Raw genomic sequence first — 19,224 nt, forward strand, 5'->3', positions numbered from 1 at the left:
ATCAATAATAAACATTGCTTTGGGCAGCAATAAATGTTTGAAAAACATGTGTTTAATTACTTTTTCCAGATTCTGGCTATCACACTAGTACTTTGTACATGATAGGCAACTATTTTAACATTATGCAACATGGGTTTTTGTTAAGTTTAAATACAGTATATTTTAAGATGGTAGATTTAGTTAACAAGAATCTGAATACAGAATGAATGGAATCAGTCATAAACAACTTACCATTCTTTAAAATAACTTTATGTTTGTCCAGATGAACTGCCAAATACAGATAAATAGTAAGAATGCAATTTTCTGCTGTTGCTGTAACTGGAAGTGAAAACCTAAATGTGAAAATATTTTTATCAATAAAGCAATTATTTTACATGTAGTAAAGACAATAAAATATTTTCTAATTCTTCCAAATGCCTTTAATGTTGAAACCAAAAATTATTTATCATTTATTCTTTGCTCTTATCTTATTTTTGGTAACCACCAGGAATATCTTAAAAGTCTGCAAATTTATATCTTAAGAGTTTACAAGTGTCACTATAAAATATACTCCAGAAAAGAGATGGGGTTAACTGTACAAGTTCAAAACACAGCTTCAAATTACCATGTCAACCAGTACCAAAGTTCTTAAAAGTAGTATTGGCATAGGATACAACTATTGAACCCCCATATACTTTACAAAACACTCTATATCAACACACTGGATACTTCCACACCCATGTTTACAGATGTACTATTTATAACAGCAAAGATACTGAATAGATAATAGAGCATTTTTAAAAATCTGTCCTCATCTATGAAATACAGCATTTATATATACATAATGTCATGTGTGTTTGGGTGAGTGTGTTTAAAAATAGGAAACTGTAAAATGGAAGGAGACCAGTGGGCAAAGGGAAGAAGATGGGTTTAGAAGGGTAAGTTATGAAGAATGGCTAATACCAAATGACAAGATATAACAGATAATTATCTTTATGAAAAGTTAAAATTATTTAAAATGAATACGAGCCAATCAAAAACAAAACTAACAGAAGTCCATATATTTTGGAATTTTAGAGTTCAAATTAACACAATTTACTTACACTAAAAATTTTCAATATTAAACAGCATAAAGTCATCAATATTACCATCATCGCCATCATAGAAATGAAAATGATAAATCTTGTTCTCATACTGATTATAATTATAGAAGGAAAAACAACAGTGAGGCAAATGTGATAGCTGCTCTGCCTTAATGCTTTCACGCACAGAGATACCATGTACTGGTATTATGTTACTATCTTCTAAATGAAGATCCAGCTACAGGCACTCAAAACCAGAACTTAGGGGTTGCTGTTAGGGTCAGGTTCATAACCCTCCATCTATATTTTATGGGATCTTTAATTACCAGGTTTCTATCCCAATAAAATAAGAACAGAATTAAATGTTTGGTGGCACCTCATTCCCATACAATACCAGAGAATTAGATTGAGGCTCAAACTTTTACTTTTAAATCTTGTATGTATTTGATGTGATCACCACTACATTCATGTCTTCTATCCTGTTTTATTTTTTCTAGGAACATTTCCATAATATACAAAAAATGCTTATTTGTGGTCACTGCTACCAAATAAAAGCAATACATGAACAAACAAAAGAACTATCACTTGAAACACAGTGATTAAGAAAATGATTTTATTCCAAGAACAAAGCTTGAATAAGTATACAGTTTACTTTTTCCTATTTTAAAACAAGCTTTTTGAGGATCATATTTTGACTTTAGATGTTACTTGGAATAGAGAAAAATCAGTGTCTGAAAGGATAAAAAAAAGAAATAATACAAATAGGGAGTTAGTTGTATTCGTCCCAGAAACAAATAGTCTAAAAATCAGATAAGGTTGTAGAATGGAAACAGACATTTTATGCATTTATATTATTATAGATAGATTAAAAAAAATAAAGTAAGCTTCTTTTGGTAATACTAGTACTGTACTTACTAATACCCAAACAGAAATAATGTTGATATTTTTCGTTCAATATCTGAGATAAATGCTGAGTAATTAAAATATATTTTTGCTTTCTAATAGCAGAGATACTGTTACAATGATCAGACAAAATATCAAGTATAATGTTAAGTACTATGATATGATTTTGTATTTTTCAGATTCAGTTTCATTCACATCAGAATAGCTCAAGATAAAACTCTCTAGAAACAGTCCTATTTAACAAGCTGTAAATTCTCAGAATGAAGGATAGAAGGGTGAGTTTTAGTGTGAAGGTTTTGTCCAAACCTTTTATAATTAGGCACCTAGGAAAAAAATAACATACTGTCTATAGTTAGGAAGGTATAAAAATAGTTGAGCTAGGAAATATCTACTTGAGTAAAGAAAGATGAGGGATTCTGTTCTGAATGTTATTTATATTTTTTATTACCATTGATTATTAGAGCCACTTTGGCCTATGGCAGGGCAGAATATAGGTAGGCAGGAAAACTAAACTGAATGCAGGGAGGAAAAAGGAGGAATCAGAGAGACACAATGTAGCTGCTGAAAGAGAAAGATACCAGAACCTTACCAGTGAATCACAAGACTCGGGGTAAAATATAAAATAATAGAAATGGGTTAATTTAAGTTTTTAAGAACTAGTGAGAAATATGCCTGAGTCATTAGCCAAACAGTGCTGTAACTAGTTGTAGTTTCTGTATGATTATTTGGTTCTGGCCAGCCAAGTAACTAAAGTGCAGTTTCTGTTTGAAGAATGGCAACCAATGTTTGGAAACATGCATCCACATAAAGTCTAATAAAGCTTTTTAAAAAAGGCTTTTACATCCACCAAAACAGGTGTCAACTAGAGCTTCTTAGCAGCCACATTTTTTTTTCCAATAGGCTCTGTTTACTGGCATAAGCAGAGGTGCAGCTTTGTTAAGAGTGGCTTCCTATTTCATACTGACACCACAAACAGCTCTGTTTCTTTCAGGAGGTACCACTACAGAACACTTATATTGAGATAGGGCTGGCAGTAAACATAGCTCCACCATGTTGGATGGGGGGGAGGGGGACAAAAGGCAAAGCCACAGCACTGGTCATAGCCACGCTGCTTAGCATTTTAAAAAAGCACCCCAATCAAAAAAGCATAAAAAGACCTCTAAATGAGTCACAATGTTGGATAAATATACATGTGTTTAGGAGAGAGAACAGAAAGAGTACAGACAAAGATAAAAGGAAAAAATAACAAAATAAACATTAAAAAGTAACAGAGTACAACTATAAGTCACATAAAGATGGAATATACACAGAGATTCTGGACTATGTATATCATTAATTTTTTGTATTTTTTGACTTTTAATAAGCTACCTTCAGAGAGACATTTGATTGTGATAACTCGTAAGCAAAACCAAAATAAAGGTATCTTGACTTCAAAATTTCCGTCTAAGGATATGTTATTTTGAAAAAGAGGTTCTAATTTTGTTCCCTCAGAAAATGAGAACCACTGGATTACTTCCAGGATAATGTGGTTTGATGGAACAAGACTCCCAAAAGGTCTCATGAACCCTAAAAACACTTCACCGAACAAACAGCAAGACGCAGTTTGGAGAAAACTACACCCAAATTCTCAAGTTGACTGTTTATAAATGTTTGTTTTCATGTTAAAATGGTTGGTAATAAATGGTTAATGGAAATAAAGTGGCTATGATATAGAAATGTATACTTTACATTAGTATGGATTTGGTTTACTGATACAAATTTAAGGTCAATTCTGTTGTATGTTAATTTCTACTCTTGTTTAAAGTATTGTGTTTATACAGGTCATTTAAAATATAATGTATAATTAAAAATTACAGATTAATAGTCATTTATACTAATTAAACTTATAGTCATGTTAGTTAAGCTTTCTAGATATACAGAGATATATTTCAGATAGGGAGATATTCTTTAAATCTTTCAAAACATACAGAATATAGCATTTAAAATGTTTTAAGAACTTAGAATTTTCTCAACAATAATACATATCTGTTTCTGGCAGGACCAATTACATAAGAGAGGTTGATGATCATTGAAGAAACTTGTTACGGAATTTGCCATTAATGTGACAAAGTTACGCATTTTGGAAAGAAACTGTTCTTGCCTGGCCTACTTGACTTATGATGTATAAACTGGACATGCAGGAACATAGAAAAATGACTCCTGAACTTGCCTAAAGAAGGTAAGACAGTCCTTCAGAGTTCCTACTTCATGAAAGAGTCTGTTAAACATTCTTCAGGACATAGAAGAAAGTGACAGACAAACTTCCAATATAGGCAAAACAGTCTTTCAAATTTCCTGCTTCATGGAAAAGTCCGCCAGACACTCTGACCCTGTAGGCTGAAGATGAATGCCCCAACATTAGAGAAGAACTTTGGATAACTGTCCAGGCGGCAAGAGTTCTCAGTCAATTCTAGAGTTTTGGAAGTTGCTTACAATGCACATCTGTTTACTTAGGTAATATTAAATCCATCTGGCGTCTTCGATGGAATCAAATTGGTTGGAATAGTTATAGTTATAATTTTCCTTAGTTATGGTAAAAGATGAATTAAATATAAAACTTTAGACTCACAAAGAAATATGGTATCTGGAATTCTTGCTTCATACCTGTTTTGTTATATGCAATTTTACTATGTTAAAATATTCCTTTTTATTTAGACAGAAAAGAAGAAATGATGTGGAATTCCCCTCTGTATGCTATGACCATGTTTTACTAGCATTGGTTAATAAAGAAGCTGCTTTGGCCTATGGCAGAGCAGAATATAGGTAGGAAAATATAGAATATAGGTTGGGAAAATTAAACTGAATGCAGAGAGAAAGAAGGCAGAGTCAGGGAGATGCCATGTATCTACTGAAGGAAAAGGACTCCAGAATGTTACTGGTAAACCATGAGCTTCACGGTAAAATATAAAGTAATAGAAATGGGTTAATTCAAGATAGAAGAGCTAGCAAGGAATATGCCTGAGTCACTGGCCAAAGAGTGTTAATATAGTTTCTGTGTGATTATTCAGGTCTGGGCTATTGGGAAACTAAAGCCTAGTCTCTGTTTACAGAATGACACTAGAAGTAAAAGCATACCAATCTGAGTTCAATCTCTGAAGTTCAGTGTTAGAGGAAAAAAAAAGCCTGATGTGATGATATCTGTAATTTCGGCAAAAGCAAAATGAGAGGAAAAGACATGACAAGCTGAAAGATGGTCAGAGAAACTTACCACACAGAGTAGCAACAAAAAGCAATAGAACAAGAGTGGGGAGGGAGGGAAAAAGAAAAAAAATGCTGTACAAGTCCTTTGAAAATGCATTTTGCTGTGAAAGCTACTACACTCTACATCACCATTACAAGTATATGTATTATTCAGTATTCAAATACCTATTTTTGACGAATGGAAAAAATTGATACTATATTTGCTCTGAAGAGAGGTTCCCGAATCTACTCACAAGGTTTTTAAGTTCAAGCACTGCCAGGAAAATATATCACATGTAATCTTATCTACACAAGTGTTCAATAATATATCTGCTCAAATATTTGGTGCCTACCATAGGTAGTATTTCTGTATTATTTAGGCCAAGCACTGAGACAAGAGAACTTTACTTTAGGAATTCTAATGTACACTGATCACAGTAGAAATCATCTACAATGTTATGAGATACAAGACTCTAGAGAAAGTATCATTATCTTAGTAATGCTTCACTTTTTTCAGTAAAAGAGACAGAGCTGTCCAACAAATTTTAAAATGCGTTCCCACTTCATATTGTTGTACAAAATATGTGGGGAAATATCACAATAGACATGCTACATTATCCTAAATAAAATTCTAACACTTATACAACCTGATGTATGTAGCTGCATATAACTCCACTAATTTGCATAACTGAAAGTAATGTATGGAAACATATCACAATTCCCTGTATCCTTGTTTTTTTGTTGACATCCGGTTACTTTGTGTACCCCTGGCTGTACAGGAACTAACTCTATAGACCAGGCTAGTCTTGAACTCACAGAGATCTTGTGTCTCTCCCACTAGAATACTAGGATTCAAGTCATGCACCACCACTGCCTGGCTGATGCACATCACATTTGTAATACATGATGCCTATGTGTTTAGAAAACAAATAAATCGACTGTTAATGGTATTTTTTAACATACAGCATTAGTTGAATTTTTAATGACTTTGCAATCCTCTTGTTATTCAAACACTTAATCTATATACAAAGCACACAATGTAATCAAATTCTGTAATCCTACTGAATTAATTTCTTGTTTAATCAATCCATAATAAAAAATGGTTCAGGGACTAGACATCCAGGCAACGTACTAAAAATGTCAAAGAGAGATAGGTGGCTGTACTATGCTGTCCCTAGGTGCTAGTCATCTGCATGTGGAACCACCTTCTTCTCAGAGTCCTCTAAAGACAAAGAGTCCAGCAGATAAAAAGAGAAACTGAATGGAACAGTGAAGCTTCCTTTAAATGGAAACCTGCTGAGAATGATATATGTATGTCAGCCATCTCTCACTGTCTCCAAATAGTGTAGATGTACAAAAAAAGAAAAAGGAGAGTAGAGAAATAACATCTATGAATATTTTCATTCTGCTCCCTGTTGTTAAAAGAATTATCATTTTAGTAATCTGGAAAGGGATGGTAAGCATGACCTTGTACGTTTCTGGGGTTCTGCCAATTTTTGTGGAAGTTTACTATAACAATATTCTGCTGCTTCAAGTGGATTATGAAGTAAAATCATTTAACATTTTATATTTTTAGTTTATTATATTTCAATAATGCTCTGTGCTCATTAAGGATTCAAAAATAAAGTTACAGAGACTTTGTATTATCTTGTAATTTATTTTAACAGATCTATTGTGAAAATAGAATTAAGGTGCAATTAAAAGCAGGTTTAAACAGACTTGGGTAAGCAATAAGGAACAAGTGATTATACCAGAATGTAGCATTGTCCCTAATGATTTCTACTCCCCAAGAATGGTGAGTAAATACAATCATTATGTCTAACACAACTTCCTAAATCATAATAGGAAATAGATCTAGGCAATAACAATGATTTTGAGTTATGATCAATTATAGGCTTTTATACACACCCTGCATTTTAGCAGCCATAATGCTAAAAGTCAACAATGTATACTGGAATTGACAAAGGAGAAATACAAACTTGTATTAGTTTTGAAATGACAACTGAATATAACACTCATAATATTTATATGCAAAACAATTCATAAAGCAGACATATCAATGGTGATGTGGCTGCTAAGGAACACTGATGCTTCCCAAAACCAGGCAATGACAAATGTACACAGATTCTATTACTGAAACCATTAGAACCATAATATACTCTTAATAAATAATAATATTTCACATAGAAAAACTGATATTCAAATATTGATACAGAGGGATGGAGGAATGGCTCAGCAGTTAGGAGCATGGGCTGCTCTTCCAGAGGACCCAGAATTGATTCTCAGCACCTACATGGTGAATTACATCCAATAGTAACTCTAGTAACTCCACTTCCACAGTATCTGATGTCATCCTTTGAATACCACTGACACTGTTTGCATGTGATGGTACTGACGAATATCTTGCATATCATCATAGAACCTTCATCTGGTGATGGATAGAGATAGAGACAGAGACCCACACAGGAGCACTGGACTGAACTCCCAAGGTCCCAATGAGGCGCAGAAGGAGGGAGAACATGAGTAAAGAAGTCGGGACCACGAGGCGTGCACCCACCCACTGAGACAGTGGAGCTGATCTACTGGGAGCTCACCAAGGCCAGCTGGACTGTGACCGAAAAAGCATGGGATAAAACCGGACTCTCTGAACATGGCGAACAATGAGGGCTGATGAGACGCCAAGGACAATGGCACAGGGTTTTGATCCTACTTAATGTGCTGGCTTTGTGGGAGCCTAGCCAGTTTGGATGTTCACCTTCCTAGATATGGACGGAGGGGGGAGGACCTAGGACTTACCACGGGGCAGGGAACCTGGACTGCTCTATGGACTGGAGAGGGAGGGGGAAAGGAGTGGGGGGAGGGGGAGAAGGGTAGGAGGAGGGGGAGAAGGGTGGGAGGAGGGGGAGGGAAATGGGAGGCTGGGAGGAGGTGGAAAATTGATTTTTGTTTATGTTTTTTTTTCTTTTCTCAATAAAAAAAAGAAAAACAAAAAAGTAGATGAAACACCCATACATATAAAATAAAAATAAACAAATATTTAATAAATATAAAATAAAAATATTTATATCCAAGTAATTGCGAAATCTCAAAGCCAGAAATAAGCAGAATAAGAACCTGAAGAACTCCATCTATGATAGACTTCAATCTTTTGGTTACAATGTCTTCAGTTTGTCCAAAACTCTAGAGGAAAGAGGTGATGCTGTCCAAACGCTGAACAGGACTGTAGTGACAGTGGCATCTTACCAGTGTCATGCATTTAGTTCTACCTCATATGCTATGTATTCTTTTACTGATTTTTACTGAAGCTTTCAAGTTGGCTTCTCATTTCCAACATATGGTTTAATAAACCATTCAAATTTTCCTATTTGAATAGTATCATGCCTAAAGTGTTACATACCTCCACACATCACAACTCAAAAATAATTGTATTCATTTATTAATAAACTAGATGTGTTACTGTGGTTGTTTGAATAAAAATGGCCTCCATAAGAGCACAGTGTTTGACACTATTAGGAGGTGTGGTCTTATTAGAGTAGATGTGGCCTTGTTGGAGTAGGTGTGGCCTTGTTACAGGTGAGCTTTATGGTTTCTAAAGTTCAAGACAAGTCCAGTATCTTTCTCTCTTCTCCTTTTGCCTGCCAATCCACATGAAGAATTCTCAGCTCATTCTCCAGCATAATGTCTGCCTGCATGCCACTATTCTTCCTGCCATGACGATAATGCGTTAAACCTATGAACTGTTAGCAACCCAATTGTTTTCCTTTATAAGAGGTGAAGTGGTCATGGTGACAATTTACAGCAATAGGACCCCTAACTAAGACAAAAATGAAGTCATAGGACTTGAAATATCATACTGTAGCAAAATTGTGCAAGACATCATGGGACATAACCTCAATTAAAGATCCACATGAAAAGTTGTGCTTCAAATTCATCTGCTGTAAAGTAAGAATTATATTTTACAATGGATTTTTTAAACAAATTAAGTTATATAGTTATCAGAGTATTTCAAAGTTTCCTAAAATAGATGTTAGTACTTCTCCCAAAATACTTTGCAGTGCCATTTTTGGATGCTAATGCATATTTGTTAATACTTCACTATTTAATTCATCTGGACATTTCCCCATATTAGTCTTTTTAGATTCTGTGATTCGGAGACATTGCTGTGCACACAAACCAGCTGGAGAAAATTTTAAAAAAAACAAATGCTGATTCTTACATCAGGACTTGGTGAAGAAATCCCACCTTACAAACTAATTCATAGCACGTTCCAGACCAGCACATTCTGCATCAAATGGGAACTCACTAAATATGTACAGACACAGAACTCTTTCTAGATTCACCATCCATCCTTGGGGTGCTGCTCAACAGTTCTATTGAGTTCCCAAAGGTAGTCATATGCAGTGTAACATTTCAAATGTGCATTGGAGACATTGGTCCTTTTAAATTTATGTGGTGAGCAATTAAACTTTCAGTGTTCAGTTTATTCCTGAGATGAATTATTTCAGAAGCTTTTTAGCAGTAAGGAGAACTTTGTAAAACACCTCACATACAATTCTAGTGTCATGTCAGTTCTCTTTCAAAATACTGGATTATTCTTGCCTTTCTCTAAAGTTACCCTGTCTCAGTACTGATATTAACGTGGTAATTTGGCTTCTTCTTTTCTTATGTGTCTCTATTTCATTCCTTATTTCAATGAAATTGCCCCGAGTTTCTCAATATTTAAGAAGATGATGGATATGTTTGTCATATATAGCCTTTATCACATAGGCAAGTTGTTTTTGTGTCAAAGGCCTTTTCTGTATGCTTTGAGATGATCATGTGATTTGTATACCTAAGTCCATTTATATGATTTAATTTGTTTACTTATGTTGAAACATAACTGCTTCTCTAGAATAAACCTGGCTTGATGTTGGTGATATTTCCAAAATATTCTTCACATACAATAGTGAGAAAAAGCATCCTAGAATTAATATCGTATTACAAAAGATCTGGTACAGTCAAAGTAATCCTGAGCTAAAGTTACAATGGTCCAGGTATTATCAATCTAAATTTAAAGCTATATTATAGAGCCATAGTTATATAAACAGCACAGCAATGGCAGAAAATAAAACAAAACTATCTATAGTTCAATAGAACAAAACAGAAGACCAAAATGTCACTAAATATAACTAAAACCATCTGGTATTTGACAAAGATCCTGAAAACATACAGAGGAGAAAAGATAGCATCTTTAACAAATGGTGGTGAAAAAAAAAACTGGATCTCCACATATAGAAGAATGAAATTAAACCCATATCTATCACGTTGTACAAAAGCCAAAAATGGAATCTGTTAGAAGAAAACATAGGCTATACCCCACCAAATAAGATTAGGACAGGACTTTCTGAATAGGACTCAATATGCTCAGGAATTAGACCAATGAATGTCAAGTGATATTTTACAAAACTAAAATGTTTTTACATATCAAAGGAAAAAATAAATTAACTGAAGAGGAAATAAAAAATGTAATAAAGTGTCTTTGTCAGCTACTTATCTGACAAAGGATTAATATATAGAAACTCAAAAAAAAGAATCAAGAAAAAACCGAATTAAAATAAAAAAAAATAGTCAATGAATCTGAACAATGGTTTACAAAGGAAAGAAACAAAACAATTTAAAAAATCTAAAAATGTGTTGAGCATCATTAGCAATTACGGGAATGCAAATTAAAACTAAATTTAGATTTCATCATACCCCTGCCATGATTACTAAGTTCAAGAAAACCATGACAGCAAATGCTGCAAATTATATTGGAACGGGCAAGACTTATTCATTATTCGTGGGAAAACAAACTGATAGAGCAATTATTGAAATCAGCTTTGAAATTATCAGAGTGCTAAAAATAAATTACCCTTTAATCCAACTACACCACTCCTTAGTTTATGTCTAAAGGATTCAACATCCTATTCCACATACACCTGCCCAGGCATGTTCAGTGCTGTTTTATTTACAATAATCGGGAAACAGGAATATTTTAAATTTCTCTCAACTATTTAACAGATAATAAAAATACGGTATATATCTACATTGTGTAATTCTCTTTGTCTGTAAGCAAAAAAGTAAAATCATGGGATTTGAGGGAAATGCATGCAAATAACAGGAAAATAATAAACTCAGTAAGGTAACCCACACCCAGAAAGACAAACACTGCATGTTATCACTTCTCTGTGGATTCTAGCTCAGACTATTTAGATATGAGTTTATAATCTGGAATAACCACAGAAACTAGAAAAATAAAGAGAGCAAGGTGTCGGAGGAAAACAAATTTTAGAAAGAGGAATAATAGGATACATTGCTATGAATTGGGAAATGGGATAACCAGGAACATGGGATTCAAGTGGGAATAGGTTAGAGGGTAGTAAAGAAGGAGAGGATGGAAAGGGGAAAATAACCTAATGATGAATATGGAGAAGAAATATAATTTTATGTTTACTTTAAAGTACATATGTATTATATATAATGCATATACATATATTTGTATGACGATGAATAAAAGTACACCATTTTCAGTGATATTACTTGGGGTAATAATTCCCCCCAAAAGAACAAAGAGTATCTAACAAAACCTCTGTACTGGGTACAAGAAAACTCTCTCTGAGGTATAGATCAAAGGAGTCCAAAATACTTCCAAACTAATACAGGATATTGTCATTGCCCTGGTTTCTTTCGAGAACTTGAAGACCCTACTGTTGAAGACAAAACACTGTGTATAGTATATGACAGGTAAGTTGAACCCATAAAATTTCAAAAATATGCTTGCCTAAACAAGATTTGTACTATGATAAAACCGGTTGACATGGCAACATCGTCAGCAGAAATGTCAGTAGATCCTACCCCTGGACAAAGGCCTACAGGTAATTGATGGCTGCTGAGAGAGGGAGTATCTACATTCAGGAACAAGCTGACGGACAGGATATCAAATCCCAAATGGTCAGTCCTAAACACATAAACATAAAAGAATCACTAAATGTTCTCAGCAACCAGTGTTGACATATACTTATCTGTGTAGTTTTGAATGTATGCAATAAGAGTAATTAAAAAATACATAGCCATGCATATGAAAGTATCAGGAGAGTGACTCTAGAGGAATTCAAGGTAGGAGACAGAGGGTAGGAAGTTATGTAAACATAACATACATGTGTATGAAAGTTTCAAAATGTTAAAAATTTAAAATAGTTGTAGGACTTAAGAATGTATGGAAGGCCTCGGTGTTCTGATACACTACATAGCTAATTATGAGTTTTCGATATGTATTATATTTATTCACAGTGGTGGTTTCAATAGTTATGGCCCTCACAGACACATGTGTTTGAATGCTTGGCAATAGACGGTGGGACTTTTTAAACATCTGGCCTTATTAGTCAATGTGGGGGCAGCCTTTGTGATCTCATATGTTCAAGCAATGCCCAGTGAGGCATACAGTCACCTTCTGTTGCATGAAGATCAGGATGTAGTCTTTATCTGGCACCATGTCTGCCTGCATGATGCCAGGCTTCTTGCCATGAAGAGAATGAACTAAACCTCTGAAACTCTAAAAAGCCCCCATGAAATGTTTTCCTTCAAAAGAGTTTCCATGTCACTTCACAGCAGCTAAGACACTCACTGTGGAACTTCTAACTGAGGGTTCATACTTTATTAACAGAACTATGCATCTAAAATCAATTCTTCACTCTACAAGGCATCTGGGTTAGAAGTCATGTATAAGAAATTTTTTTCCATTGATATTAGGATTCCTGAAAAATCAAACCTTCAAGCTAACTTTTACCATTATGAAGAAACACCGAAAAGGCATACAGCTATACTTTCTCATAATGACATTTCTATAATATTTTCTCTCAATCTGGAGTACACAACACAACATCAGCACACAGAACAAAATCAGCAATCTAAACAGCCTGTCATGAACTACACTGATCACAGTAAGGATTCTATGAGCAGAGTCATTTTAAACATTAGGATAAATATCAATTTGAAAATACAATGATAATGATTTGGAGGTAATATTTGAAGCAATCCAGTTACAACTGAGTTAGTTCCTGTGTATGCTCCTTCTGCCCTTTCTGTGTGAACTTCCTGTCTGTAGATGAACCTTTGATTCAATCGCTCTTTTAATACCAGAATACCATACCTGCAAATTAGCTACTGGGGTCATTCTTAGAAACTACAATAACAATAAGTTAATCATATGTTCATAATTGTTCAGTTTTTGATTCATGATATAATTATTTAAATGCTTTTAAATCATTTTTTCTTTTAAGTCTAAAATGAGGTATCTACAATGATACATTAAATATCACAGCCCTTGGAACACCATGTATCTATCCAGAGAGTACAAAGAGAGCACTTTCCTGAATTTATCTATAGGGGCATTAATTTTCCTCCATAGACTATAATATCAAATTACCCATTTATGCATTCTGTAGTATAATAGATATGACATAGTCAGGATATTTTTGGTTGTCATATCAGTGCCAGAAGAAAATTAAAAAAAAAATAGTTGCCAGTAAAGACTGAATGGGTCCACAGTAGAACAGTTTTAAAAAACTACTTGATGGGCAAAAATTATTCTCGTGAATAAAGAGAAAAAGATATTCTGAGAGCACACTTTCATGTTTCTGCTTTAGTTTCTACTTTGGTAGTTGGGGTAATAGTGGCTGATACCAGTTTTCAGAAGTGATAGCTGTTATATTGTATTGGAAACTCAAAATCAAGCAATGTCTCATTCATTTCATTCATGAGGGAAAAATCCTTACATTTGTCACAAAGTCCCTAGACTGTGCACTTGTTGCTGTGACCTCTCCAAACCTTCATCCTATATTTCACAGTCTTGCCTATTTCACTTGAAACACACATGCCTTTTGGAAACAACCATTTTGGTGATCCTACCCTGGCTATTCCATGAAAAGAGAATAAATATCCTTGGCTACCTTCCTAACCTGATTGCCTTAAAGTATTCTCAGTTCACTTTTTTTTATCCTAGTCTCATCTTGTTCAAAGAGTCTGCCTTCTTTGCTCTTGTCCTCTTTCCTCTCCCAGTCCTCTGCTGGTGTTTGAACTTAATTCCTCACACAAGTAAGACATCACTCTTCTACTAAGCTATGTGTCCAATCTGAGAACTGTCCTGGGAAGATATTTTTATAGCACTATCAACTTTGTAATTTCAATAAACAATGCTACCCTTTGCTTTATATTAGGTTTTAATGTAATATATTTCCTTTATGTCTTTTGCCAACACTATTAATTTACTTATTAAACTTACATAGTATTTTCTAAGTACTTATTTATATTAACCTTATTTTCAGTGAGAATAATCATTCATAGGTTTGCATTGAATTTGTGACACAGATTCTTTCGTCAAAACATAACATTCAATTTATTTAAACCATATTGTGGAAATGATTTGAATCTAAATACTTTGATTAAAAACAATGTCCATGTGTTTATGAGAGAGAGAGAGAGAGAGAGAGAGAGAGAGAGAGAGAATGTGAATGTGTGTGTCTGTGCAAGTACATGCATAGTGTGTTATATATGAAGGGAGAAAGCTATATATTTTCTCAATCAATTTCCATTTATTTTGTGACTCATGGTCTCTCTCTAATCCTGGAGGTTACTTCCACAGTCTTAGAATTACTGGTGCAGACAGGTGCTTTATCAACAGAGCCATCTCCCCAAACCCCATACTTCTTCCTGGGAAGAGTCTAATAAAAACAGCTACCATACACTAAATAAAATTTTCATTATGTGTGCATAAGTTGTATATCTGTCAGTGTGTATGTATTTGGGAAAGAAGGTGATGGAAATAAATAGAAGATTAAATACAAGCAACAACAGAGTAGGAAAGAAATAAGATGATTATCTTATCTTATACTTTGGGATACACACACACAACTATGTCATATATATATATATATATATATATATATATATATATATATATGACATAGTTGCTCTCAAGTCTGTGTATAACATAAATCTCAATACCATACCACGGATGGCCCTCACACTTTATTCAGGGCTCTTTTGTACTACAATCCAACAAGCCAAACCACCAAAGCTATAAATAAAAGAATCTGGTTGTACTTGCATACTTCATGTCTACTTGTAAACATCACTTTTCTACTAACATAAAAAATTAACACTATAAGTGGAAATAATTCATTATTTTGCTATTTTTCATGAAAGCAAATTTAAATTGAAACATTAAAACTTTTCAGTTTGAAACCATTGTATTTTATGTCATTCCTTAATCACTTTACAAAAGTATAGAATAGAAAACTAATATCCTTCATTGACAAGTACAAAAGCATCCACATTTACATATCTTACCAGTTATCTTTGTCATCACAAAAGAGAAGATTGGCAAAAAATGAAACTGGTTTAGATGAACTGAAACTAAGATGACATGGTAGCTCATCATTATTTCCGGTATCAGAGGCACTGATTATTCTTCCTTTTGGAAATGTCACCGTAAGTGGGTGAATCTCATCATCATCAAGAAGTTTTGCTGTGGGAATCTTGAACTGTAGAGCTGAATTTCTGTTGAAAATAAAAAAAATTAAAATACATTCTTCTCAAAATATAAGCAATTAATCTAAAGGAAATGTGTATTTATGTTTTCCAAAAATGCAAATATATACAATAGAATATTTAATATTTAAACATATATTTGTATCATCTCTTCCTGTTTGTTTGTTCTGTAACGATTAAGTGAGGCAAAATATTTGACTAAAGGCAATGTTTTCAATAATAGCCATTACATAAAATTATTTCTGTCAAACATATCCAAATAAAAAAATTATCTAAAATAATCATTTAAGATTTATAGTTAATGTATATGCACTAATAAATATTGCTAGATTATATGCATGAAAAAAATTCAAATTTTGGATACTAATAAGCACCTCTAGAAAAATTCCACAAAAAAATAGTCAGTTTTTTTTTAACATTAAAAATGCTAAATGTTAAAAAAAATTAAAAAATGCTAAATGTTTATTTTTTAAAACTTCTAAAGGCATTCAGTATGATAAATATTATTTTATATATAAAATTTACTTAACCAACCAAAAATGCCAATAAATTTTGGAAAATTAGCTTCATTTATTAGACACGTGAAAACATAAAGCAAATAAGGATTATTAAATGAGAATAATCTATTTTAATCAGTTTGAACATCACTAAGCTACCAAAACAAGAAAGATGACTTACATTTAAATTAATTATATCTATATGACATACTAGATAAAATATGGGAAATTATTTCCTAAGTCCAGTAGAAAGCAATTTAGTTCTACTTGACTGACATTGAATGTGCCATTTATGCTGCTGATTTCACTATTTGTATATAGCAAGGATACTAAGTGTCATCAACTCTTCAAATCCTTTCACAGAATAATCATGTCATAATTGTATTTATTTTAATAGTTTTTATACTGATACATTAATTAAATACTGATACATTAATTAAAGAATTGAAAGGTAAAAAGCTTAATTCTTACATTAAGACAGTTTTCTAAGAGGAATATATGTAGCAAAATCAATTCCAATCTTCTTTATCTAAAACTTAATAGAAGTTAGCGTCTCCTTATAAAATATAATCTTGGCAAAACTGCAAATTGCACAGGTATGTTGAATCTTGACGTTCTAAGGTCTTCTCAAACTGTATAGCACTTAGTGAAAGCCCTGTGGCATTGTCCTTTATAATTTCCTCATTGAACATAGGAATTAAATATTGCATTGCCTTCCTCAATTTGGATATGTCACCAACAGTGATATTATATCATTTTGGTAGGATAATACGTATATACAGTCTTGTTAGACATAAAAATTTCAATATTTTGTTTCTGATATTCCAGATACCACTGTCTTACAAGCTGAAGTTCATATATAACCATAATACTCATGTCCAAATAAATAGCAAGTTTATTTATGCTTTAACCTGTCACAAGAAGCTTATATAATTTCCAAATTTTTCTAAACTAAAAGACATTAGTATGAATAATGTTAAGCACAGCTTATAGTACACATATAAGATTGTATTTCCAAGCTAAGTTACTGAGACAGTCAAGACCCACCCCTCAGGACAAAAGTGAAGAAGTACTACTAGAGAATTAGCCTATATAATCTGTTAGACACTGAAAGATACGATGAATATTTATTTCCATCCTCCATTTTCTCACTCTCCCAAACAACATTACTGGACTCAAACAACAGGTATACTAGAGGCTGTAGAGATGAATCAACAGTTAAGAGCACTAGCTACTCTTGCAGGATAGCAGAGCTAATTTCTCAAGACCCATATCAGGCTTACAACCACATGCAATGCCTGTTCCAGGTCATCCAACACACTATTCGGGCTTCTGAAGGCACCTACATATGTATATGTACATGCAAATATGCATGACAAATATATGTTATGTATACACATATATATGTCTATGTGTGTGTGTATAACCACACACACATACTCATAAAATAAATTTAAAATTTGGGTATACTATTATTAGTCATACAGCTATCATGTTAATCTGTAAGAATACATTAAATGAAAAATGGGATGTTGGAGATCATGAAAAGCCACAACATAAAGAAAACCCTGGCCCATTAAACTTGTTTTTAAAGGTATAGTGTATATTTTCTGGCCAATACTTTTTCCAAGCGATCACTTAGCAGCTATAGCTACTCCAAGATACTGCAGCCAGTTTTTATGTCAACTTGACACAAGCTAGGGACATCTGGGAAAAAGGAATACTAATCTAGAAAATGCCTCCAACGATTGTACTATAGGCATCTTCTTAACTGCTGACTGATATTATTGGAGTGTCCACCTAACTGTACGTGGTACCACCAGAGAGCAGGTGGTCCTGAGTAATATAAGAAACAGGATGAGAGAGAGCCCCTGTCCAGTCATAAGCCATGCATGCCAGAAGACAATATTGATGCCTAGCCAAGTCACCACAGGAGAGACTTCCTCCAGCAGTTGATGGGAGCAGATGCAGAGACCCATACCCAAACAATAGATGGAGCTCTGTGGATCCTGTAGAAGAGGAGGGAGGGTTATAAGAGCAAGAGCCAGAGGGGTCTAGGACACAACCAGAGGGGTCGAGAACACTAGGAGAACATGGTCCACAGAGTCAACTAAGCTGGGCTCATAGGGGCTTACAGAGACTGACGCGACAAACACTGTCCTTAAATGGATCTGAACTAGGTTCTCTGCATTTGCCCTGTGGTTGTAGAGCTGGGTAATCTTGTGGGACTCCCGCCAATGTGTTTGACTCTTTTCCCTGGCCTTTTGGCCCTTTTCCTCCTACTGGGATGCCATAGCCAACTTTGATATAAGGGTTTGTGCCTAGTCTTATTGTATCTTTTTATACAATGTTTGGTTGATATCCCTGGGAAGCCTGCTCTTTAATGAAGGGAAGCAGAGGAGTAGATGGGGGGGGCAGAGGTAGGGGCTGGGAGGAGTAGTGGGAGGAGTAGAGGGAGAGGAGACTAAGACCAGGATGTATTGTATTATTGTATGAAAGAAGAATTTTAAAAAAGAAGAAGACTGAGCAAGCCATAGGAAGAAAGCCAATAGCACCACCTGTTCATTGGTTCCTGCTTTCGGGTTTGTGACATTCCACTCTGACTTCCCTGGATGATGGATTGCAAGCTAAAAGATGAAGCTAACTCCTTCTACCAAGCTGATTTTGGTCAAAATGTTATTACCTAACTAAGAGAAATATTTATAAAGGAGGGAGACATATTTTCCAGTCCTCAATGACTTTATATAAAACAAACATCTTCCAAAGCCTTACAGTTAATGAAAGTCAGCACTTCCAGATGTATTAAAATTTAAACAAATAATATCTTACTCTATTATATGAGTATGTATGTGTGTATGTATGTATATGTGATATATATGTATATATGAATGACAAGGAATACAATAAAACATAAATAAATTTAAATATATAAAGAAAGATTTACTAGATCTTTCTAGTAATCAAAAATAATCTGGTTC

General features: G+C 33.9%; 1 protein-coding gene across 1 annotated transcript in view; it reads right to left on the reverse strand.

Annotated features, from left to right (window-relative positions):
- The window catches only part of Cfap47 (cilia and flagella associated protein 47), a 279,387-nt gene that overhangs the window by 174,116 nt on the left and 86,047 nt on the right, over positions 1–19,224 (reverse strand). Inside the window, 2 exon segments of the mRNA XM_041642780.1 lie at positions 232–332; positions 15,549–15,758. Coding sequence (XP_041498714.1) covers positions 232–332; positions 15,549–15,758 — 311 coding nt within the window.

This window comes from Microtus oregoni, unplaced genomic scaffold (genome assembly GCF_018167655.1).
Source record: "Microtus oregoni isolate MIOR12 unplaced genomic scaffold, Mior012 000079F_003, whole genome shotgun sequence".
Classification (NCBI taxonomy): Eukaryota; Metazoa; Chordata; class Mammalia; order Rodentia; family Cricetidae; genus Microtus; species Microtus oregoni.